The following is a 26,915-nucleotide window of genomic DNA, read 5'->3' as shown; positions in this document are numbered from 1 at the left end:
ATATGTTGATGAAAGATTTTATTCCATACATTGTTACAAGCCAAGCATCAGTTGACATGTAGTGAAAAGGATTTTTAGGGGGACAGGCAGTTCAAAATTCCTTTTAAGTCTGATAGTAACTATAGCAATACCTGCTTTTCTTTTTTACAAAGAAAATCTCAATCTATCTTAAATATTGACCAACAATTACTAGTAATACGTATTTCAAATAACAATAATAGACATTAGAAAAAATTAGTGTATTTTCAAAAGGTGAATTACAAAAAGTACTCATTATGAGTACATACCGAGGGCAGCTAGGTGGCTTAACGGATACAGGGTCAGACCTGGAGACAGGAAGATCGAGTTCAAATGTGGCTTCAGACACCTACTGGCTATGTGACCCTGGACAAGTCATTTATCCTTATTTGCCTCAGTTTCCTTATCTGTAGAATGACCTAGTGAAGGAAATGGCAAACCACTCTAGTATTTTTGCCAAGAAAACTCCAAATGGGAACAAGAAGAGTCAGACGCAACTGGAAACTATTGAACAATAGCACTCATAATGAGAGAAGAGATGCTTGCTTAACCTTTTAAGATTTCTTAAATTGCCTAAGGCAGAAAACAGCTCAAGAAGTATTGTAAGACCAACAAAAGGATTTGAAGGCAACTAATGTTTTCTAATATTTCAATTATAATCTGTCCCCGTTGGCTTCTGTTGCACATGGGTAATGTATGGCTTAAGGGGAAGAACGATCAAAAATGTCCTAGGATTAGTACAAGCTCTTAGGACACTTTGAGTCAGTTCTTGGTCTACAGTTTACTGGCTATGTTTCTTAATTGGAACTCATACCCCACAATTGTATCCTTGAGTATAGACGATCAGTTAGATTTTGGTACATAATTACAAAACAGTTGATTTCTTTTCAATAAAAATATTTACTTCTGTCTTTCTATATCTGAGGGCTTAAGGATACTTTGACACTGAATATTTCATAAGGCATTCATTCATTTCATAAAGCATTCTTGTCCTATGACACAATACATTATAATATAACATTGAAAATAGGTTTTATAGTCACTGAATTAATTTGAGGTCATTTTTTAATGATAGGATTTTCATTTTTTTTAATTTTCCAAATAACAATTTTTTGAATTGATCTTTCCCTTTAACTATCCCCCATAAGCAATTTCAGAAAACAAAAAGCAAATTCCTCAATACATAGGTACATAATACTACACAACAAATTCTCACATTAGCCATGTTTGAAAATGTATGTCTCTTATCTACCTTTAAGTTCATCACTTCTCTGTAAAGAGGTGAGTGGCATATTACATCTTCATTCTTACAGACTCATGATTTATTATACTTTATCAATAGGACACTCCCTTAGCTTACAGTCTTTGGCGACCAAGAAAAAGACATGCTATAAGTATTTTCTCTCCCTTTCAGTATCAGAATTCTGAGTCTTAAGTATAGTGAGCCACAGTAGGCCCCACTTTTAAGGCCCCTTAGTGATGAGGATGGGATCTGGACCCCAAAAAGGAAAAACCCTAAACTTCCCCCATGGCCAAATACCTGGCCTGAGGCTATAATCCTATCTACTGGCCTTTCTTCATCTCCCAATCTCTCAATTCTCCCAATAGGTAAGAACCTAGCCCTTCAGTGTCTATTACCTCCAGATGGCCCCCGGCCACTTCCCACCCTTAATCCTATCTAGACTCCATTCTCCCTTGGTTATCTGGTTTAGGTCCCAGGCATTCTGTACACCCCAGATTACTTGGCCACTACTGGATCCCTCCCACAGTTTTCCTGTATATAAGGACCATCTTGTCTCCATTAAGGGGCTCAGATTCTTAAAATTCAGCCCATAGCTCACTACTGTTCAGACTCCTTAAGAGTCTGCCCAATATGATGATGTTCTAATAAACCTTATCTTTAGCTGAAAGAAGGCGTGGGTCTAATTCATTCAAGGAGGACCTGTGTGTCATGATTTCAAGGTCCCAGCACCCCTAAACCCCTAAACATCAACATTAGGACCTTGGCCTGGGGACTCCCTCTTGTTACCAGGCTCTCTCTGCTGCAAGGCCCCGCCTAAGGTTCTTCCCCTGCTGGTTCTGGGTTCAAGGTTTGCTTCTGTGTTGTACTTTCTCTACTACAGGTGGTCAGGACTAATTCACCTGGATTTCACCAAAGGCCTTTCTTAGATAGCTTGGTGTTGGCCACTGGTGCCCCATTCAATCTTTCCCTGTACGTTTTTAGACTGTCTACTCTTCTAGGCCAGTGTTGGATCAGTGCCTTGTTGGATCTAATCCAATCTCAGACTATGTTTGGGAGTGCTGTGCTGGACCTGCTGGGAATGCCCTAAGGATACTCTCTCCTAAAATGGTTTTAGGTAACAAGCTTCTAGCTGAGGGGAGGCTTGGGCCCCTGACCAGCTTAACAGTGCTCAGCCAGAACACTCCAAAGTGTTCTCTAGCTGTGGGACAGCTTTGCCTGGGCAAGGAGGTGCTGGGATGCCTCCTCTCAACTCCAACAAGGGTCCTGGGGCAGCTGCACTAAGCTCTTTTCCTGCCTTGGAGGCTTCTCTTTCCCAGATCTCTGGAGGACTCCAGTGGTCCCTCTGTCAAGTCCTGAGCTATATGTGAGAGCCTAGAGGTGATTCCATTTAAAACATAGTAGAGTGGTCCGTCTCTAAGCCTCAATGACATGTTTGGGGAGATCTGGGATGTCCTGCATCCTAGTATACCTCTATCTTCCATAACCTCTCTTATAAGGTCTTTAAACATTTTTAGATACACTTTTCAGTTCTGTCAACACAGCCTTGCATTCATATTACATACGACATTCTTTTTAAAAAGTGGAAGCAGGACATTCCTATAACAGTATAAATGCATCAAGTCTGTGTCTGAAATTTTCATATGCTCCATAAATCATTATGCCACTTAACGTATAATTAAACCATGTTTCTTAAAAACATATAATAATTGTTCAATTATTAAATCAAATGAATAATTTCAAAACTAACAGAGAGGAGGTTCTGAAACATGTTCAACTGCTACCTCTTAATATGCATAGTTTCACATCCTCACTTTTTAGAAGAACCATGCTGAACACAAACTGAATTTGCCTCTATATAAAAATCAAGACAGGGTTTAAACAAGTAAGTAAGAAAAATTTTAAAACAGTAGCAGAGTTTAACATTATAGGTTTCAGCAAGTTTATTATATCAATGAGAAGCCTTTTGGTTTTATTTCAAAGATTGTGTTTAATCATGCAGGACATTTTTATTTGCAAAGTTATTCCAATGTTAAAATACCACATTTTAAGTTATCACTTTGATATCTCCATTGAATGCTACCATGAATATATGTGAAACTTGTGCATTGAAGTGTAGCATGAATGTATATGTATGTATAGATTTTATTTATATACAGGTACATATATGTGTATTCACACTAATACACATGTTCACATATATGTGAATATACATGTCCATACCACATATACAACTGGGAATACATGTGTACTATTCATACTACAGTTTAATGAATAAGTCTCTGATGCTAATTAAGATGGTAAATATAATCTAGTGATTATGTACCTGGGATTTTGTCTTAAATATCTCTGAAAGCCAACGCCATTGTGTTTGTCATTTGTGGGCACAGGGAGAAGAGGAAAGAGAGTAAGAAAGAGACAAAGAAACCTAACTTCAAAAAGTATCACAAAAAAAAAAAATACAGTGACTGAAACACAATCATATGAATAGTCTATAGCAACAGGGTTCAGATTTCCAGGGGGCAAATCATCAGGTTAATTATTAGATATTATATAAGCAATCTCAACATTAAATTATATTCTAAATACTGTTTCATGTCTCTATTTTAAGTTATGATCTATATGACCAGTTGTTAGTTTTTCTATGTAGAAGGGGTTGCCCCTAAATTTACAAAATCAAGTAGCTTTTAAATATAATATTTTAGAAGCTCAAAATTAAAATTCTCTCTATTCACTCTATCCCAGAGACACTAAGTATAAGTGAAATAGACTCTTAGGTAATAATGAGCAAAAATAATTAATGTCAGGTAGTACCATAGTGTTTTAAAAGTTTGCAGAGCACTTGGCAGAGGTATTATTTAAGGAGACTAAATTCTCAAGGCTGAAAACCTTCCTTTTTAAAGTGAATATACTTTTTTCTTCTATAGTTTGACCCTAAATTTAAAGAGATTTTTATAGTGCTAAGATCTTCAATCCTCATACTCCATTGTATGATATTTTAAAATATTATCATAGGTTCAGATTAACTTAACACTAAGAAAACATACTTACCAACTTCAAAATTATAGCTTATATATCTTTAATTCATAGCATTCAAAACCTTCCTATGGCATCTATGCAGTTTTATATTCCTATAGAACAAAAAAACTTTTCAAAAACAATTTGTTCAAACACATTTGAAACATCATATTATATGTGTGTATGTATCTTTAGGCCACAAAATATAATAAAATATTTCTCCAGCTGGATCACACTAGAGGAAAAGTTAATTCATAGGAAAATATACAAATAATTAAGCAAAAGGAGGGTGAGAAAATGCCACTCTCTGCTACCTCTATCTCCATCATTTCTCTACATAATCTGTCTATAAATGTGTATGAATGTGTGTGTGTGTGTGTGTGTATCTGTGTATGTTTGCCTAACACTCAGTATGTTCTAGGAACATAATTGTAGAATTTACACGGTGATACTGGCAAGACTCAAGGGTGATAGGGCACCTAACTTTCCAATTACCATCAAGTCTACCACTCTTCTCCCAATCACCCAGGCTCACAATCTCAAAGACATCCTGTACTCCTCTCTCTCGCCCCACGTATGCAATCTGCTTCCAAGTCCTATCTAGTCTACCTTCACAACATCTCTCACACCCACTCCTTTCTCCCCTTTGACCTTGCTGCCATCCTGGTACAGGGGCTCATCTTCTCATAACTGGATTACTGCAGTAGCCTTGTCGTTATCTCCCTGCATCAAGTCTTTCCTCAATCTAGTGACCCATGGACTCAGCTGTCAAACTTTCTAAGACTTTCTACAGTCATTTTCTAAAGTGAAAGTCTATGTCACCCTTTCTCCATCTCCCTACCGCTTTCAGTATCAAATATAAAATCTTCTGTCTTTCAAAATCCTTCCTGAACTGGCCCCCTCCAGGCATTTTACTGGATATTCCTCATGCCTGTAATTCTCTCCCTCCTCATCACCTAAGAACATATAAGACATATACAAAGAAACCAGAAGATAATCCCAGAGGCAAAGGCACCAGTATCTGGGGAAGCCACAAAAGACCTCTCACAGAATGTGAGGCATGAACTGGTATTTTGGTTCCATCATTCAATTTATTCCAGGTCAAGATGGGAGTTCATATGAAGTGATAAAGAGAGAGAAAGAGAGAGAAGAGAGGCAGAGACAGAGACACAGAGAGAGAGAGAGAGACAGAGACAGAGACAGAGAGACAGAGAGAGAAAGAGACCAGAAAAGAACTAAAAATCACTGAATATGAGCAAATCCCCCACTACTGGTCCTTGTTTGTGAAGTAAGCTCAAGGCAGAGGTGACTTTCAATTCAACTCTTACTTCCTAGGCTAACCTCCTTGATGTCAACTCCATCAGGTTTAAGTTAATTAATTTTTCATATCAAGGCATGTTTTAATGATAGATAAATGTACTGCCTGGCTATTTGTCACTTGAAAAATTACAGTTTCATTAATCTATAGACTTACATATTCCACACCAGACTTTCTATAGGATATAATTAGGTGCCAAGCATAGCATCTGAGGAGAATATTCCTTTGATGAACAGGACAACTTTTGAATAAATAAACAGGAAATATGACATCTCTTCATTGCTTTCTTCCTCACTGCAGGTGGTTGAAATGTCTCCTTCTGATTTCTTGCTCAAATTAGTGTAGGTCTTTAAAAACATTCTCTGAAGTGGTATTCACATGTTATCTCTGTGTTATCCTAATCTGATAACAGAAGCCAGCTGAAGGAATGGGTAGTGTGTCCTAGAAAGTTTTCTACTTGTCCTGTCCCCTCTCCCCCCAACCAAGACATGGCCTTACTGTAGAAACATTCTTAGACAGTTCTTACAGGTAGCTAGCTTCTAAAAAACCTGTAGGCAGAGTCATAATAGGCAATTCCTGCATGGTGCCGACTGTACCCAAACTTCAGGGCAGCAAGTCAATTTGAACTCAAATGCACCAGGCACCCTCAGAGGAAGCACCCAGGGCCTACTCTTCCCAGATGCCTCCTGTGATAGTTAGAGTACTCCAGAGCTAACATGTAGAGAAAAAGAGCATTCATTCAGCTATCCTTGACGACCATCACCATGCTGCTTCTCCACAAGAGTTCTCCCTTCCTCCTTCACCATCTCTTCTCGTATTTGAATGTATAGAATGATAAGAGTCCAATCTCACATATGGTGAAGGTGATGGATTTTATCTCTTCTCATCCACTCCAGTGTGTTTCCTCTACTATCATTCTCAATTTCTCACTTATCTTAAATCTCTAATTACTGGCTCTTTCTCTGATGCCTATAAAAATCCCCATGTTTTCCCCATCCTTAAAAGAAAAAAAAAAGCCTTGCTTGATCTTGACATTACCTCTAGGTATTATCCTATATCTTTCCTCCTTTTCATTGTTAAACTCTTTAAGAAAGTTCCCTACACTCAGTGCCTTCACTTCCTCTCCTCTCACACAATTCTAAGCTTCCTGAAATCTGGTTTCCAACCTCATCTTTCTCCAAAGTTACCAATGATCTCTTAATTGTCAAATCTAATGACCTTTTCTCAGCCTTCTTGGCCTCTCTGTGGCATTTGACACCGTCCCTCACTTTGTCTTACTTGATACTATCTCCTATTTTTTGTGACTTAGAACCTCATCAGAACCCTTTTCTGATCCTAATTCATGTCACGTCTTCTAGGACTCTGTCCTGGGTTCTCTTCCCTTTTTCCTCTGTATTATCTCATTTGGGGATCTCATTAGCTCCCATTGGTTCAATTATCATTTCTATAGAGATGATTCCCAGACCTATATCAAGCCCCAGTCTCTCTCCTGGGTTTCATTTGCAGATTACCAACTGCTTTTAGTATAACTTGAACTGAATATGCTATGGCCAGCTCAAATTTAACATGTCCAAAAGAGGACTCATTATCTTTCCTCCCAAATGTTCCCTTTTTCTGAATTTTCTATCACTGTTAAGAGTACCATCATCCTACCAACCACCCACATCTACAATTTCAGTGTCATCTTTCCTACCTCACACTCACTTTCTCCATTTATCCAATCTGTTGCCAAATCCTGTCATTTCCACTTCCACAACATCTCTCCATTTACACAGTTGCTACCTTTGTTCAGGCTCTGTGGAATACCTCCAGGATTAAATACAAAATGCTCTTTGGTATTTAAAGCCCTTCACAATCTGGCCTCTCCCTACATTTCCAATCTTCTTCCACATAATCCCATCCATTAGCTCAATAATTCAGCTATAGTGGCATAATTGATGTTCCATCTCCTAACCTTTACCCTGTCTGTTCCACAGCCCTGAAATGCTCTGCCTCCTCATCTCCACCTCAAAATTTGCCTGGTTACCTTTAAGACTCAACTAACATCTCACCTTCTGCAGGAGGCCTTTCCTGCTCCCTTCCCAGATACTAGCACCTTCTGCTCTCAGATTGCTTTTTATATACTCATTTTGTGTGTACTTATTATTTCCATGCTGTCTGCATGATAAGAATATAAGCTTCTTAGGGGTAGAAACTGTTTTTGTTCCAAAATTTGCCTTAGGCAGAAAGAGAGAAGATGCAGCCATTGTAATGGGATAGTATACATCGTAATGTGATGGAACTGCGTGTAGCTAGCATATTGAAACAGGAATCCAAGATTTATCTGTAGGAGTGGGAAATGGAATAAGGATGCCCAGGGTTTGGTCAGAAGATGTTCTTTATAGGAAAGAGGTACCCAAGGATGCTAGCTGAAGACCAGTAGGTGGCAGCAGAGAGAGATGGGAATCAACACACAATATACCATTGCATGAGTTGCACCTCCGCATATGATCCCTGAATATATAAGATCTTCATGGGTGTGCATTGGATATATTTGTTCCATAATGCATGCCCTTATAAATTTGTGCTTTATCACCTGTGTTCCTTAAATGCATAGCATACAATATGATTCCAATGCCTGTCCATTCTTCTTACTGATGCTTTGTGAATTTGCAGGAGAACGTGCCCAAAGTTTATAAGGAAAATGTTCTATTGCTACTTTTCCTTCTATGTCTTTGCCTTGGCCTTATTGTGTATTCTAACAGCTGTCAAAAGTAAACACATTGATATGGCACTCAGCCATTATGGCTTTGAGTGGACGTGGATCCACAGAGTACCTTGAATCTAGGGTAGCTTTTTTCAACAGCCCACCTGAACAAGGGACACCACAGTGAGAGGAATTCAATTCCAAAGTTACTAAGGTAAACTTTGGCACATTGGTAAGATGAGTTCCAGTGGGGAAGAAATAGCTAAATAATATCCTTCCCACCCTGAGAAAGGTAGAGAGACCCTACTTCTGGAGGCAAGGATGAAAGCCAAGTGGATAGTAACTTTAAATTTAGTCAAGTGGACGAACTCTTAGAAAAGAGAAAGCAAGGAATGATTGGAGTGGTCTGTAGTCTTACTCAACCCACTGAGATGTCCAATAGAAATATCAGGATAGTTCCAAAACAAGCAAAAAGAGTACAGCTAGCAGAAGATAGTGAAGTAACAGATATCACAAGCAAACAAGAAACTTTCAAGGGCTATAGGTATTTCCTCTGTATAGAGGGAAGATCGCATGCTAATGGGAAGTATTTAGAAGCATGAGGAGGTAGACCGAAGACTGGTGGGCAGTGGGCCTAAGTGATGTTAAATAAAACATTGTAAAGAGAGAAGCATTAGTTGAGGTAGGGTTATGGAACATCTGTGATTTGGATGTGTATTTCTTTCCAAGAGAAAATGGCCTGAAAAGGCATTGAGCATTCTGACAATGTTGAACAACATTCTGTAATTGTAGCCTCTCTATATTTAGCTAGGCTGGTCCTCAAATGGAAAACACACAATCCCTCACAAGGTTTGTATTCAAGACTTTTCCAGTTTGGTAGCATCTTTTGCCAACCTCATGCCCTGCTTGAACCAGAGCCTTAAAAAACCAAAGGTCACTTCCATGCAATGATGCAGTAGCAGAGGATTTCAGGAGAAGACAAATGCAGTAGAATCTTATTTCAGTGTTGCTCTTTTTACATGGATTAGTTAGAACACCAACCAAATTATCTCCTCTGAAAAAAAAGTGATGTATATTGGAGTCTAATAAAATATGGATGGCTGGTAATGAGTGTTAGTTTACTTCCTTTATTCCGGCATTATAAAGGTACTGATTATAAATGTATTAACCTAAAAAGTATTTATTTAGAACTTGTGTTTTTTGATCCACTGTACTGGGAGCACTACAAAACTAGGTAAGACACGATCCCTTCCCTCAAACATCTAACAGTCTAAAAAAGGAATTTGTCATCCTACTGGATGTATTTTGTGCACCTGCAAATGAGGTGAGTACATGATTGCTCACTTCCCAATGATTAGGCTTCTTGTTGCTTGGTTGTTTTCAGGAGCGTCTGACTCTTTATGACCCCTTTGGGGTTTTCTTGGCAAAGATACTAGAGTGATTAGCCAATTCTTTCTCCAGTTCATTTTATAGATGAGGAAACTGAGGCAAACAGGAGTTAAGTGACTTGCCTAGGATCATGCAGCTAATAAGTATCTCAGACCAGATTTGAATTCTTCCTCCCTCCATCTACTCAATGTGCCACCTAGCTATCTTAGGGAAAATAGCTAATAAGTTTAATTTTTAAAAACCTGGGAAATCAAATAGAAAATATAAAATACTTATTGATCAGAATGATGATAATAATAGCATCTTGGAGATAGGCCTAATCTTAAAATATATGTTCATTTAATGTTGAACAAGAACTGTTCAAAGCAATCCAGCAATTACATTAAATGAGAAGTCCAGTTCATGAGAACTGGATGATAGAGAGAAGAATAATTATATGTCTTAATTAGTTTAGAAGTCCTTGAAAGCAATTGGATGAAGCAAAATGAGACCACATAGGAAATGCATTTGGATTGCTTGATAAGACTAGTCACACCCTTTGGGTTTTATATAAAATATCAAACTAATTTGGAAGGTTATTCAAGTGTCTGTCAAATGGCAGATAGGAAGGAGTGGGAACCTTAAGAACTGAGACTGGCAACAGACAAAGGGAGAAATAAAAAGTAATGCTGAGCTGTGTTAGAGAAGGGAGAGAATGAGCCATCCGTCCTACAAGCATCTCAAAACAGAAGACTCAAACTGGAGCCAACAAGTAGGGTGTACCTTTTTAAGGACTAAGGGAAGTTCCAAGAACAGGTCTGCTCTTTCCCCAACTCCCCTTCTGGTGCTTGTATATTAACAGAAACTATAACATAGCCTACTCATTTCTTTACTTAAACATTTCTAATAACCTGAATTTTGGCTCAACCATGAAGAAGCTAGGTGTTACCTAGAGATAAATTTAAATTTAAATTAAATCCAAATCTCTATCTAAAGTTTAGGACTTTAAATGTTAGTAATTTCCCTATCTTGGGAAATTGAGCTATTGGGATTGTACTCTTAACTTTCCATTTAGCATAAACTCCTTTAAGCTACTGAGTAGAGAATCACTTGGGCCTAAGGGGCCAGAAGCTGTAGGATGAACTAATTATTCTAACTGGTTATGACTGATTACATGTCCAGAAACCAAAGAGGTAGGGAGGAAAGGGTGGGGACTACAGCGTCGCTGGCATTTTCTTCTGTTACCTTTATAATTGTTCCCAAAATAATAAAATGTAAAAAAAAATGGGGGGAGGGAGGTAGAAAACCCATACAGATTCTGCTATTTTCTCATTCTTACTTCAGTCCTTGTAGGGTAACTTAAAACCCAGGTGATTTGTTGCCAGTCACATGTACAGTTGAATAGCAACCTGAAAGAGATCCTTAGACTATTTTCCTATGATTTTTTTAAAATTTGCTTAACAAGAAACTATTCTTTTTATCCACACATAATTATTGAGAATGCTGAATGCCCACCGTTGACAATAACAGCAGAAATAGCTCCTGACTTGAAGAAGCACGTATTCCAAAGTTCCACCATTTTTTTTTTAAATGAAATGCCCATGTTTAGCCTCATATGAAAAGAGTTTCTGTAACTGGTCCTTGTTTATGAAGTAGTCCAAGAGCTGTATTGGCTTTAGAATTCAGCTCTTACTTCTTGGGCTTCATCCACACAAGCCCTTTTGAAAATGTATCCTGAGATAATTTGAGCCTTTTTATCATTTCCTCCCACTATTGTCCTCTTCTCTCTGGTTTCTTACTTGAAATTTCCTCACCTGACTTGGTGCAGCAACAGCAGTGTACAAAGGCAGGCAAATGGATCCCAACATTCATTCCAGAAAGTGACCAAATGTTAGGGCATGTGACCTAGTTTGCAGACTTCTTATTATGCCTTGGTTGTCTATTTTCAATCCTGACCAAGGACTTTCTGAAAATAGAATGGTATCTTCTCCCTGCTACTGTTTCCAACCCCCTTCAGCAAAATGCAGACAGAAATATGAAAATTTTACAGTATCTTTGCTCAATTGTTTTGAGAATGTACAATTCAACCTAGTTTCCACCTACTGAATTTACAATCTCAATCATCTGAAAAACCGGATGGTCCTCAAACCCTAAAAAAACTTTCAGTACAAAAATCCCCTTCACTATCAACACAGAAATCATGTACTTAGAACTTTACTCTCAAAGATAACATTCATGGTAACTTCCCCCCCCCTTTATTTAACAAGTGAAAACACAGCAAAACAAAATCAAGGACCAGACAGATCAAGGAACTGACTGTGCTGAATGCTTTGTAAAGCAAAGTATATTACAAAGACTAGAATGGTTTGTTTCAAAAAATTGTTTGTTTGAGGGTTCTCTCTCATGAGGAAATGTTATATTTTTGCAAAGTCAGTCTATCATTTCAATACAATGATTCAGTCAGTTGTGTTAAGCTTCAAAAATCCTTTTTTTGTTTGCCTATCCCAATATGGGGACTTGAGGCCTTGTCATATTTTGTCATAGTTTGCTGTATAGTCCCTAGTGTTATATCCAAAATCAGTGCAAGAATCACTTCACCACACAAGATCATTTTGGAGCTAGTTGGCTTTAAAGAGTTTCTTTGACTTAGAGCTCAAAGGGATGTTAGAGATTTTCTAGTCCAGCCCCAGCATTTTATAACTAAGGAAAGGAAACTGAAAAAGGTGGTTTGGCCAAAGTCATAAAACTGTAGATAGTCTCAGAGAGAGTACTAGAACTCCATTGCCCAACTCCCTTTCCAATGTTCTTTCCCCTATACTCTGTTACTTCATCCTAGATATTTGAAAACTCTTTTACATATGTTTCTTTATTGGCCATCTGTACTGGTATTTCTCTCACTGCAAGTTAAATGAACAGCATACATAGAACAAATGTCGAATTAGGAAAAAATATGATAAACATTTCAAATAAATTATTCTAAGTATTCTAAATAAAATAAATCTGTGGCTTAATAAGCACTCAAATTGAAATGTGCCTACATTTATGAGTTGTAAAGCTTATAAATTAAGGATGATGAGTTGCTGTATGTACATGTGCAGAGATGCTGTAATTAAAACAAAAATGAATGTAATTTAGTCTAAGACTTCTCCCTGAATAGCTGTTAAATTCATGGCAGACTTGTGGGTTTGGGAGGTCCTGGAACTAACTTTTCCCTCATCTGTGTCTATAGCCAGCTAGTTGGCATAATGGATAGAGAACAGGACCTAGAATCAGGAAGATGGCCCCAGTTAGAATCCAGCCTCAGACACTTACTAGTTGTGAGACCCTGAATAAGACATTTAACTTCTGTCTGCCTCAGTTTCCCCAGTGGTAAAATAGGGACAATAATAGCATTTCTCTCCCAGGGTTGTTGTGAGTAAAAAATGAGATATTTATGGAGTGTTTTGCAAATTTTAAAGCACTCTACAGATGGTAATTATTACCATTGTTGGCATCAATTCCAGAAACCTACTAGGCTGATCCTGGCCTAGACCCCATCTCCTATCTGTGCACCCTGCAGCTTCATAATACAACATACATATTATCATTCATAACAAACTTAAGATCACCCAGGCAAATAGTGTCATTGCCTTGAGGTGGGACACAAGAGATTTGATTAGAGCTCAGATTGTCTTCATTCAATTGTGGATATTCCTGAAAGGTTTTCCCCTCTTCGTCTTTGGCGTCCTTCTTGGCGAGTTCCTCTATAAGCCCCTCCTCAACAACACATTCCCACTCCAAATGTTCTGCTTTAGCTGGGCTGGTCACATTTTCCGTATCCTGGATCCACTCCTATTCAAGTAAAACGTATAAATTAGAACTTTTTCTCCACTAAAACACTTACCTGGCCCTGCATTCACTTTCTTTTGATGCAGATATCCCAAACTGAAATATCAGATGCTGCATCTGCTAGCATAGTGCTCTAATGTCCATGTGAGCTAGCAAGACAAGGAGGAAATTCAACATCAAATGGGAGTGGAAATTCTTTTTTCTCCTCTAAAATATGGTTATAAGATCCATTAAATCTCTCGTCACTCATTACTGTGATTTTCTGTTAGGTATAAATTTGGGGAGAGAGAATGGAGCCATGTTGGAGATGGAGGACTGGAGATCAAAAGATGACTGACACTTACTACCTGGATGACCTTGGGTAAGTCATGTAATTTCTCTGGGACTGAGTTTCCTCATCTAGAAAGTAAGTAGAGAGATGATTTCTAAAGTCCCTCCCAGGTCTAGGTCTTAGGCTCACTGGAATTGCCAATGGAATTGCAAAACAAAACACATTGGACTATAAATTTAAAGGTGAAAGGTTCATTTAAGGTCATCTAGTCTATCCCCCTCACTTTACAGAGAAGGAAACTGAAACCCAAAAAGGCTGGGTGACTTGTCCAAGGTCACGCAAGTAATAAGGCAGCTAGGTAGCTCAGTGGATACACAATGGACCTAAAATCAGGAAGACCTCATCATCATAGCTAACATTTATATAGCACTATGTACCAGGAACTGTTCTAAGCATTTCACAATTATTATCTCATTTGATCCTCACAACAACCCTGTGAGGTAGGTAATACTAATATTTCTATTTTACAGATGAAGAACTGAGGCAGATAGCAGTTAAGTAATTTGCCCAGGGTTACACAGCTAGTAAGTACCTGAGTTCTATATTTGAACTTAGGTCTTCCTGATTCTAGGCCCCATGCTCTACCCACTGCAACATGTAGCTGCTTGAGTTCAAATCTAGTATCAGACACTCTGTGACCCTGGGCAAATCATCTAAGTGTTATGTGCCTCAGTTTCTTTTTCTCTAAAATGGAGATAATCATGGCACCTAGCTCCCAGGATTGCTGTGAGGATAAAAAGAGATGATATTTGTAAAGCACTGTGCAAAACCTTAAAGTCCTTTATAAGTGTTAGCCATTGATAAACAACAAAACTGAGAGTCAGACACAGTTTCCATGTCTTCAACTCAAGTATTGTTTTCATTAAAACTTGTAAACTGAGGGTCATTTTGGGGGGTTTAATGGTAAGCACAAGACAGAGGGAAGCTACTCACCCAGGGTGAGTCTTCCTGGTAGGCTGGTGCCTTGCTCTTCAATCTCTTCTGCCCCCTACCTCTTTCTGACTATTTTGAGATTTCAAGAGGGATAGACCTGCTACTTGGCCTGCTCCTCTCCTCATCCTCTGTCCAGTTTCCTCCGATGGCCCCCAAATTTGTATTTAGGAATTTGGGTTAGGGTAGTTGTGTAAGCACATTTAGATTTGCACGGTAACTTTAAAAAAAACTGGCTAAGGTATGCTTCACCTCCAAAGAGGAGAGGAAATGTGTTTAAATTACAGAAAAATATAACTGGATTAAATATCAAGAGAACTTCCTTGCCATTAGGCCTAACAGTTTAGAAGGATTTTTTTTTTGTAGTACCATGACATGAGTTAAGCACACATCCTTTTCCCTGGTCTCACACATAGAAGCTGAAAAATGAGAGATCCTTTTTTAGGCCTAATGGAGAGCCTCAGAACAAGCAAAATATTTAAGGGACAGACATAAAGTTTCTGCTTTTGAATCATACATTTCTCTTGAGTTTCTGGAGATAGGACAATATTTCATTTTCAAACAGATTATTCTGCAAGTCTTATATTTGATTACTAGTAAACCTGATTTAGTAGCAATGATTTTAAAAAATCAAACAAAATTCAAAAAAATACTAAGAGTTACCTGAAAGTTTCCTCCGTGACAATCAAATAGACCAGGAAAAGCATATTTGGGATCAGGTACAATGGGTATGAATAATTTCTTAACTCTGAAATTAGAACAAAAATCTCTTTAGGTAGGTTAAATTCCAGGATGACCATGGTAAATCAGTTAACATCTCTGAGCTTTACTTTCCTTATGAGTAAAATGGTCATGACAACATCTATAGTACCTATGTCTTAGGAGACAGCTCTTTGTAAACCCTAGAATAATTTATAACTGATTTATTATCATTATTGTTATCATCCCATAGCACTACCATTAACTCTGGGAACAGAACAACTTATAGTTTTCAAAGCTCTTTCAGGTCAATTTTACTGAGACTTGCGAAGTAGATAGGCAGATGTTGTTACCTTCTTTTTACAGATGAAGGAAAAGGCTTAAGGTAGGTTATTTACTTTGGTAAGTGAGGTCACAGGGCTAGTAAATAGCAGACTAGAACCCTAATCTCCTAGCCACTGCTCATTCCATAACACCAAATAACCTCAGCTGAAGTAATTTTATAGAATCACAAAACATCAGAGTCGGAAGAAATATTTATGGCTATCTTTGTGTTGGTGTTCAGTCATTTCAGTCATGTCCAACTCTTCGTGACCCAATTTGGGATTTTCTCAGCAAAGATATTGGAATGGTTTGCCATTTCCTACTCTAGTTCATTTTATAGATGAGGAAACTGAGGCAAGCAGGGTAGTGATTTGCCCAAGGTCACACAGCTAGTAAGTATCTGAGGCCAGATTTGAACTCTTGAAGATAAGTCTTCCTGATTCCAAGCCCAGTGTTCTACCCACTCTGCCACCTAGCTTCCCTTGAGCCTATCTAGCCCAACTCATACCTAAAAAATAATTCCTTCTACAATATACTAGACAGATAGCACTTCGTATATTTTACCATTTGGCTCCAATCTAGGTTTCCAGCCTAAGTACACATTATTCCCCTTCAAACTCTTTATGTTCCAGCCAAACTGACCTACTTGCTGTATTCTAATACATGCTATACCATCTCCCACCTCCAAATCTTTTTACAGATAGCACCCGCTCCTCCAAGAAATTTACATCTACTTCCCCTCTATAGAATCTCTTATTTCCTTCAAAGCACAACTCAGGTGCCATCTCCGACAGAATGCCTCTTTGAAATATATGTATGTATGTATGTATATGTACACACATATTACATATGTGTCTAAGTATATTTTATAATAATATGTATATGTTGTTTTCCCCAAATAGGATATGAACTCCTTATGGGCAGGAACTGTTTTGATTCTGTCTCCATATCCTTAGCTTGTGGCATAATGCTTGGCAGATAGTATTCCCAATTGAAGATTCCCAATGGTGGTGAGCTGACTGTTTCCTGAAGTACCCTATTCCACTATTAGATATCTCTAAACATTATTTTTTAAGTGTTTTCTCTTCTTGAGCTCAACTTTGCCCTTTGTCAAGTTCTTCCAATTGTTCCTATTTCTTTCCTCTAGGACCAAACAGAACAAATCATATCCCTTTTCCAGGTGACAGTTCTTCAGATACTAAATAGTGGCAATTGTATCCCAGCTAGGTCTTCTGTTCTTTAGGATAAACAATCTTTTAGCCAACAAGCATTTGATAGGTACCTACTATGTGCTAATACCAGGTACTGTGCTAAGTACTGAGGACACAAACCGACAATCTCTGTTCTCGAGGAGCTCACAGTCTATGCCCAAGTCTTTCAACTTATCCTCAATAGTTGATCTATAGCTTTTCACCATCTAGGTATCCCTTTTCAAGATAATCTCTAGTTTATCAATGCCATTTCCAAAATATGGAGCACAGGTTGAACATTGTGCTCCAGATGTGCTCTGATAAAGGCAAAGTTAAACTGGACTTCCTCTTTCCTAATCCTAGAAATTCTCTTCATATAATAGCTTCAGATTTCACTAGTTTTCTCTGTTGCAATATCACAATGTTGAATCATAAATTTACTATGAACTGCTATTCAGTCACATGCCCCCATCTTGTACTTGTGAAATTAAGCTTCGAAACCTAAATTTAAGACTTTATATTTATTCTTAATAAATTGTATCCTATTTGATTCAACCCAATATTCTAGCCTGGCAAGGTCTTTCTAAACTCTGACTTTGCCATCCAGTGTGTTGACCATCTCACCTGCTTTGTGTTGACCATCTCACTTGCTTTGCATCATCTGCACATTTGATAAGCATACCATCTATACCTTTATCCAAATCATGGATAAAAATATCAAATCCCACAGAGCCAAGAACAGATCCCTGGGATGCTTTGCTGAGAAATTGTCAATGTTGCCACCACAACTATTAATAAACACTCTTTGGGTCCAGATATTTGGCCAGTTGTGAACCCATGTAATGGTACTATTATCTAGCTCACATCTTTTCACCTTTTCCACAAGAGTAGCACAAAAGACTTTATCAAATGGTTTATCAATCTGAATAAAATTAAAATTTTATTTCTCCTCACCTATCAGTTTAATAATTATCAAAAAAAAGAAATAAGCTTAAATTGTCATACCTTATTCTTGCTGAAGCTATGGTGGTGGCTTTTTGAGATCACTTCCATTTATAGATGTTTATTAACAATCCCTTTAATAACTATTCTCATTCACCATGATCTTTCAGAGATCACTGACAATGCTTCAGCAATTGAATCCCCTGATTCTTTTAGTACCAATGGATGTAATTGGCTTCAGTGAAATTACCTCATCAAGGGTAAGTAATTGTATCTTAGATCCTTCAGGTAATAACTCATATAAATTAGCCAGTTTTCATTTTGTTTTCTGTCCTTTCCAACTTAGTTTTAATGATCAAATTTTAGGTCCGGAGCAAACTTTACAGAAAACTGTGCTTCATGCATGGAAGCATCCTAAAATTACTAATATTATTAATTTAATAATAATCATTTTGATGTAATTGATTCCTCTAAACTTTATTTGTTTGAGTAAGGGATTTCCCTGAGTAAGAGTAAAAGTGTATTTTTCCATCTAAAGGATATTTTCTAAGGTTTTTTCTTTGTGGACTAGATCTGTTCTATATTAAAATACCAAACAGTCATCTAGATTAAACAGATTGTCTTGTCTTCATGCCCTTAATATGCTTATCAGATTACTTCATTTCCTTTGAAAGAGAGACTGATGTTGATTGCTTCAGTTTGAGCTCCTCTCCTGCTAAAGACAAAATTGAAATGGGCCCCTTTGCAAGAATTCAGTACAATATGCCCAGCCAATTTATAACTATAAAGTCATTTGAAGATAGACAATCCCACCATGGTTCAAGGAATATATATAATCAGTCCATCTGTCCATTGTCAGCCTAACTTTTCTGGCACCTAGGCTTTAAATCAGTTTATGTATAGGGGGAAAGAGTTGATGATTAAAGATTGTTTATGAAAGATTTTGAAATATCTTCAATATGGGCATTTGCAAAACATAAGTTGCATATGCTAAAAAACTGTGATTTTGTTTTAGCCAAAAGGTAGAACTTAAGTCTTTAAGGCTTTAAAGAAATCACAAACTACTACTTGAACTCCTCTTCTGCTAAAGCCTTTTTGGAAATAGTTTCAGTTCAATTTCAATAAGTATTTTTCAATCACCTACATAACTTTGATTGTAGAACAAATACAAATGACACATATAAAGTTTTTTTTGCCTTCAGTTTCTTCATCCACAAAATAGAGATTAATAATACTTGTACTGCCTACTTCTCAGTTACAAAGTTCTGAGACAATATATGCTAAGCACTTTTTGTTGCCTTAAAGTACTCTATAAAATGGAAGTTATGACTCTTAAAAATCTTACAATCAACTTAGCAGCTTTCAGTGATCCTACAAATATCCATTCAATTTACCAGTCTCTCAAAATTTATTTTAGAATTAATATCTGGTTGCACATGTATAACCTATATCAGATTGCTTACTGCCTCAGGGAGCGGGGGAAAGGAAAGAGAGAGAGGGAGGGATTTTATTTTTAAAAAATGTTTAAAATTGTTTTAAATAATAATATAAATGTTATAATTATCATTAATAATAAACTACTATTTTAAAAAAGAATTAATATCTGGTATATGTTGAAGTAATTTTGAGTTTCTATATGTTAGATTATTTGCCTTCAATGTATTTACTTGCCTTTTTTCTAGCTGATCATTTCTAGATTTCCTTTGGTAAAGTATGTGGGTAGTCATTGAAACAATTTCTTGCTTACTTAAGAATTTTCTTCAACATTTGTTCAATAAACACTTATTATGAGCCTTCAGTATACAAGGCACTGGGCTCAGTTCTAGGGGAAAGACAAAGATCTGGATCCTTCCTTCAAGGAACTTAAATAAGTATAGTTACGTATTTTAAAATGTGAGAGCATTCAAGTTTGTTCTTACCTTGCTGATTTCCTCAAAAATAAAAGGAGAAGCAATACCATTAGGAAGACAACCAGACTAGTAATTATGTAGACATATTTTGGGGAAGGTGTTTTGATTATGTCAGTGCATGAATCTGTAAGAAAACAAGATAGCTATTTTACCACTTTGGAAAGATTTCAAGTATGGTCCTAGTGACAGACTAAGTCCCCATTGCCAATAGGTTGACCACTATGGGATGAATCCTTTAGCCATAGCAATGCATGAAACTAAAGAAAACTTTTTAAATGGATATTTAGGTTGTTAAGAATCAGTCAATTTCAAATTTAAGAAAAACCTGGAAAAACTTATTTGAACTGATGCTGAGTGAAGTGAGCAGAATCAGAACATTGTACACAATAACAGCAACATTGTGTGAGGATTAACTTTGATAGACTCAGTTCTTCTCAGCAATGAAATGATCTAAGACAATTCCAAAAGACTCATGATGGAAAATGCTATCCACATCCAGAGAAAGAGCTATGGAGTCTGAATGCAGATCGAAACATACCATTTGCTCTCTTTGTTTTTTGTTTGTTTGTTTATTTTCTCTTTCTCATGGTTTTTCCCTCTTGTTCTGATTCTTCTTTCACAACATAACTAATGCGGAAATATGTTTAATATGATTGTACATATATAGCCTTTATCAGATTGTGTGCTGTCTTGAGGGGGAAGGAAAGGAGGGGGGAAATTTGGAACTCAAAATCTTATAAAAGTGAATGTTGAAAACTAAAAAGAAAGAAAAAAGGAAAGAAAAGAATCAGGCAATTTTTAGACCATTCATAAATTTGAATGCAATTATTGATACTTAAGCATTAGAGCCTTTTCCATGGAACTATGAGTTGATATGCTCCTAAAAAAAATTAAAGCATGCCAATAATGACATACTCACTATTAAATAAATGAGCAGACAATGTGATACAGTAGAAAGACTACCAACTCTCAAGCCAGAGAACCCAAGTTCAAAACCAACTTCTGATATTTACTACCTGTGTGACCCTGGGCAAGCCTTTAAAACTTCCTGGCCTCTGTTTTCTTAGAGCTTTAAAATGAGGTTGTTGGACTGGATGCCTCCAAAATCTCTTCAAGTTCTAAATCTGTGATCTTATAAAAAGAACATGAGGATAAATAAACTGTGGTTCCAGGATCTCTGTGGTAGGAGGAATAAATGAATCGGTGCAGTTCATTTCATCAGGCTACCAAAAGCAACTAGAAAAATATTCCATTGCTCACTTGGTCATCTCCCCTTACAAGGCTACTGATGGACATAAGCAAAAAGATCACCATGAAGATAATGATATAAAGAGGTGGAGAAATTCTGTGAAAAACTCCCCAAAATCCTCCAAGTCAACATAGATATTGATAATTTATGATTTCAAAGAAAAAGTAGACAGAGCAAATGATGAAAAAATATCTTGGAAAATAAGAGTTTGAGATGGTAAAATTGGAGAGGCCAAAGTCTCATAGATTACTGAGCAGCCTCATACCTGAATATCATGAACACTTTCTTTAATAAGAGAATCAGAAGATGTAGTATATGGTAAGTCAAATAACAACATACACAGAAATTGAACATGACAGCACCTTAATGATGATTCAGTCAACATGCATTTATTAAATGTTTACTACATGCAAGGCATTTTGCTAAGTGAAAGAATACAAAGAAAAGAAAAGAATGAGACAGTAAGCTACTCATTACTGACACTGGAGGCCATCAACCATCTTCATTCTGTCAGACTATCAACTAATTGGAACAAAAGCTTAAAAATCAACATCAAAGTAGATGAAAAGATGAAACTGAGACAAAGATACTGTGAACAGGTACAAGAGTTTCAATTTTGCTTCTTCAAGCATTCTTTTAAGATTAAAAATTGAGGAAAGGATAGAGGGAAAGACTTAGATTTTTATTTTTAATAATTCTTATAGAAGTTTAATTGATATAAAGCAACTGTTGTGATGAGGAGGCAAAATAAACCAGAAAAACATTGTAGCCAGTAAACACTTGATCCTTCTATCAAGCAGGAAACCACACGAGCCAAAGACAACCTAATTTTAGGATATTACTTCAACTTACAACATTACACAGGAGGAAGGTGGGATTTAATAAGCATTATTTTCTCATGAACAGCAAAAAGGAGTAAATGACAAGGAGCAGTAAAAGATCAGCTAAGTGAGTTCATTCCAAAAGTGAAGTATTGATGGATAACAAACCTTAAAGTGTTATATAAATACTAGCTATTTTTATTATACATAGTTTAATATCATACAAAATTCCTTGATAGATACAAACACAAAAATCCTATTCAATGATCTGAACATTAGTATTGTAAGGCATTAAAGAGGGAGATATATACTTTCCAGATACATTTTCAACTGTCATAGAAAATATCCTTTACAGAATCCAAATGCAAGAAGGATTTTTTAAAAAATAAATGATGAGATCCTCCAGACATCCCTTTTGACAGATAGCATCATGCTGGTCATTCTAAGCCCCAGCATACTACAGGAGTTCCTCAATGAAGAACTAGGTGAAGTTTATCTTTAATGCCCTCCTTAATATCTTCTCTGTGATCTTTGCCTCTTTTAATAGTCTTCTTTCAATTGTCCAGTGCCCAGATTTTGCCTCAATTGCTGCTCAGAACCTCACCCTCCTTCATTGCATTTCCCACCTAGGTCTAGCACTCTTTCCACTGTACCACCTACCTGCCTCTAGCATAACTCAATTCACTGCAATGTGATGAAAAAGGCTACCTAGGGATATGAAAGCTAGGAGAAATTCCTTCCTTTCCATCTCATATATTATGTAGAAGAAAAAGGGAAGGTAAGATATTAACATTGTTGGTAATCTAAAATAAGCTATACTTTATCCAGTCCCACATTGGTAAGATGACTGTACCTACAGAGAGCAACACATCACATACTTTCCCTTGAAATTAATCATTTAAAAATAGTTGTATAGCCTTGAATTTGGCATTACCTTCCAATTTGTTCCTCCTCCAGTGTGTTACAGTGGACCAATCACTAGGGTATGTCTTACTGCCATAAATAGCCATTCTTGTTATCACTCTGGCCCGGAAGAAATAACATTTCTCAGAATCCAAGCCATCTATTGTAATGTTACATATTGTATTCGTGTTGGGCTGGAGATAAATATATGTATCCATTAATTAATTACACACTTTACCAACAGCATCAAACAAAGCAATGCACTCTGTTATTCTCAGTCATTCAGGAGACAATTCATCCAAGTGGTTTGTTTGACTTTCTTGATCAGGCCTTCCCTTTCCATCCATTTCACAGAGCATTAGGATTGAAGGAGAAACTCCAGAAAAATGACTTCCCAAAAACAAAAAAATACATCATTTATAATGAAGGACAACCTACAAGTCAAAGGAGATAAAATGCTTTTGTGAAGTGATATTTAAAAGTGGAATAACTTTTGGTCAAGTAGTATGATTTGGCTATGTGATCCTGGGCAAGTTATTTAACTTCTTTGTCTCCCAGAAAAGACTTAAATTCTATAAATTGTAAGGCAGTTGCCAACCTCTATTGATTGATAAAAAGAATTTCTTTAGCATTTATATACACTAAAGGTTGTTGTAGTTCAGTTTTGTTTTTGTTTTTTCAGTCTCATGTGACTCTTTGTGACCCCATTTGGGGCTTTCTTGGCAGTGATACTGGAGTGGTTTGCCATTTCCTTCTCCAGCTCATTTTACAGATGAGAAAACTGAGACAAACAGAAAGTTAAGTGACTTGTCCAGGGTCACACAGCTAGTAAATGTCTAAGGCCAGATTTGAATTCATGAACTGACTCTAAGCCCAGCACTCTATCCACTGCACCACCTAGCTTCCTGTACACCAATGACATCAAATTCAAATACAAACAGAGGCCACTAAACCAAAAATCTGGATGGGGGTATACTAATCTGTATTTTTATTTATTTGTTAAATATTTCCTGATTATATTTTAATCTGGTTTAGGCTGCACTTGGGACTGTGTGCCAGACATTTGACACCTCTGCTCTACATCAATAAAAAGGTAGATCTGGATTTAAAAAAATGTGATTTTTTTTTTAAATTATTTGATAAGAAGCAGCCATAGGATGTGGGTAGAAGGCTGTCTTTAAAATCATGAAGACATCATTTCAAGTCCTATCTCTGAAACATATTGACTATGTAATGCTGGGCAAGTAATTAAACCTCTCTATACCTCCAGACAACTAGAAGTTGCAGAGCAGATGCTGATCTCTATAGGTAGATTAAATTTTCTCACTAAGTATTCCTTATACCAATAAAATTATAGGTCTGGTCTAATTTGTTTAGATACTATTATTTATTACTAATTTCTTTCTCTTTTCTCAGTTCCATTCTGTATTGACTCCTCATTTTTCCAGTATCTTGTTGTTGTTCAATTGCTTAAGTCATATTTGACTCTTTGTGACCTCATTTGGGGTTTTCTTGGCAAAGATACCAGAGTAGTTTGTCTTTTTTTTTTTCTCTCTAACTCATTTTACAGACAAAGAAATTGGGGCAAACAAGGTTAAGTGACTTGCCTAGGGTCACACGGATATAGTAAGTGTCAGAGGCCAGATTTGGACTCAGGTCTTCCTGACTCCAGGTTTCTATCCACTCTACAATGCTCCACCTACTGCACCCACCTGGCTACCCCTTCCAACAACTACATTTCCTCTTTGTTGACTTTTTTTTCCCCACCTCTCCTACTCCTTTGTCTGAGGTAAATATTGGGACAAAAAAAATAGAGATTTAGAGTAGAAAGATTTGGAAATTATGTAACTTAATACTAGTTTACTCTTGGAACAGTCACTTTATCTTTGTGGACTTCATTTTCTTAATCTGTAAAATGAAAGAAATGAAATGTTTTTGTTCAGTTGTTTTCAGTCATGACCAATTCTTTACTACCCCATTTTGGGTTTTCTTGGCAAAGATACTGGAGTGGTTTGCCATTTCCTTCTCCAGATCATTTTTACAGATGAGGAAACTGAGGCAAACAGAGTTAAATGACTTTCCCAGGGTCACACAGCTAGTAAGTGTTTAAGGTCAGATTTGGACTCAGAAAGATGAGTCTTCCTGACTCCAGGTCTGGCACTCAATCCACTGCGCCACTTAGTGGTCCAGAGATGAACTAGATGACCTCTAAATTCCCTTCTAGTTTTATCAACTGCTTCATTTTACAAATTAGAAAGCTGAGGCCCAGAGAGGGGAAACAATTTGTCCAGCTCTACAAGGATAGCATGCACGAGAATTAGGATTCAAGTCCATGTTTTCTGATTATGATTCCAAGTGCCTTCTTTAATTAACATTTTGGTTTACTAGATGTCAGATAGTTCACTGGATTGGAAATTGGCTCTATATTGGTGGCCTCTTCAGTCTCTGGACTCTAAGCCATACTTCATTATTAGTATCTCAAAAAGTAGTAAATATGAAACTTTAACTGATAAATTGAAAATAAAATGCCTCCTTCTAGTTAATAGAATATAGTTCACTTTTAACTCAGCAAAAATTTCCATTTATTTTGGGGGATTTTTTTCTTGTCTCAGTACAGTTATGCCAATCAACACTTGCCACTCATTACACTAATAATGCCACATAAGGGCCCAATTGTGAGTTCTTTCAAGGTTCAACTCTTCTTCAAGAGGCCTCTCCTGGTCCCTCCAAATACAAGAATTTTTTTCTCTCTACCCTGTATATATTGTTTTGTTTGCTTATTTATTTTTATGTTGTCTTCTCAATTAAATGTGAGCTCCTTGAGGTCAGGGACCTTGTTTTTGCCTTTCTTTGTTTGCCAAGAACTTATTTTGGACCCTGGCACATAGCAGTACTGAATAAATTCTTGTTACTTGAATAATTGATAAAATTATTATTAATTTAATGCTTATTAAGTGTTTGAATGACTGATTGACTCTTTATAATTTCACCTTTAAATGCCATGACTATGATCTTGCTTGGTTTGGTCTCTTGCATTGCTTTACGGGTCATTTTTTTTTCTCTCTCCACTACTTCCTGCTTTTTCGTTTGGCTGTATTATTCATAGACTTTCACCATACTCTGATAAGATTTTACTAATGAGTTTATATATTAAATTGATACTTCCCTGGCTGCTTTTCTCCTTACAGACGTATAGTAATCACTTAAAAATAAGTGTTTGTAGATTGATTGATTGATAATAAGCATTGAAAAATTCTCAGTGTTTTGTGGTTGTTTCTGCAGTGCACAGACAGCATGTGCCTTTTCCTGAAGGAAGGTAAGGCACAGACTCGAGGCCAATTATACCTAAAGTGTTGTACAAATAGAATACTTTGTTCCCACTAAGAGAGCTCCCCAATGAAATGGATAGATGTCATTCTAAAATATAAACAATGTTCTAAGAATGTCCTATTGCTCCATTTTTCCTTCACCCTGAACTGTATAGCCTGGCTGATATGTATTGAGGGAATTGTGGAAACAGAAAGGGAAAGTAGCCAAAACAAAAAACCAAAAACTCTAATATCTTACTTTCCCATGAATATCCGATATTCATCTTTTCTTGGTGCTATGAACCATTTTTTGTGCATTCCGTCCTCTATCCATGTAACTATCCATCCTTCAAAACCCACATTGTGTCTCATTTCCTCCATGGAGAATTCCCTGACTACCCCAACTCTCAATGATCCAGCCTTCCTCTTGCCTACTATGGTCCTTAGAAAAAAGTACCACAGAATCTAATGTTTAATTACATTCTGTCTCATATGGTTTGTTTTTATTCCATGTGTCCAGAGGAGAGTAACCAGGATGGTGAAGTGCCCTAAGTCATTGTCACATGAGGTTCAGTGGAAGGAACTGAGGATAATTACCCTAAAGAAGAAGATAAAATTTGGGGAGGAACATGACAGTCGTCTTTAAGTATGTGAAGGGCTATCATGAGAAAGAAGGATGAAAGGGTAGGAACAAGAAAAATGAATGTGAATTGCAAAGTCTAATTTAGGCCTGATGTCTGAGGGCAAAAAAACTTCCTTATAAGTACAGCCCTCCAAAAATGTAATGGGCTGTTTCAAGAGGTGGTAGGTTTCCCTCTCCTTAGAAGTCTTC

The 26,915-nt window shown here is 36.9% G+C and overlaps 1 protein-coding gene across 1 annotated transcript in view; it reads right to left on the bottom strand.

The window, feature by feature from the left end:
• Window positions 1-13,053: 13,053 nt before the first annotated feature.
• The window catches only part of CRLF2 (cytokine receptor like factor 2), a 35,083-nt gene continuing 21,221 nt past the window's right edge, over window positions 13,054-26,915 (bottom strand). The window contains exons 5-8 of the mRNA XM_027859499.1: window positions 22,807-22,969; window positions 19,812-19,926; window positions 15,401-15,485; window positions 13,054-13,479 (exon numbers count right to left, since the gene is read on the bottom strand). Coding sequence (XP_027715300.1) covers window positions 13,210-13,479; window positions 15,401-15,485; window positions 19,812-19,926; window positions 22,807-22,969 — 633 coding nt within the window. The 3' untranslated portion in view covers window positions 13,054-13,209. The remainder of the gene's footprint in view (window positions 13,480-15,400; window positions 15,486-19,811; window positions 19,927-22,806; window positions 22,970-26,915) is intronic.

This window comes from Vombatus ursinus, unplaced genomic scaffold, assembly GCF_900497805.2.
Source record: "Vombatus ursinus unplaced genomic scaffold, bare-nosed wombat genome assembly UNPS02014168.1, whole genome shotgun sequence".
Classification (NCBI taxonomy): domain Eukaryota; kingdom Metazoa; phylum Chordata; class Mammalia; order Diprotodontia; family Vombatidae; genus Vombatus; species Vombatus ursinus.
This window is presented reverse-complemented; position numbering and strand designations above follow the sequence as displayed.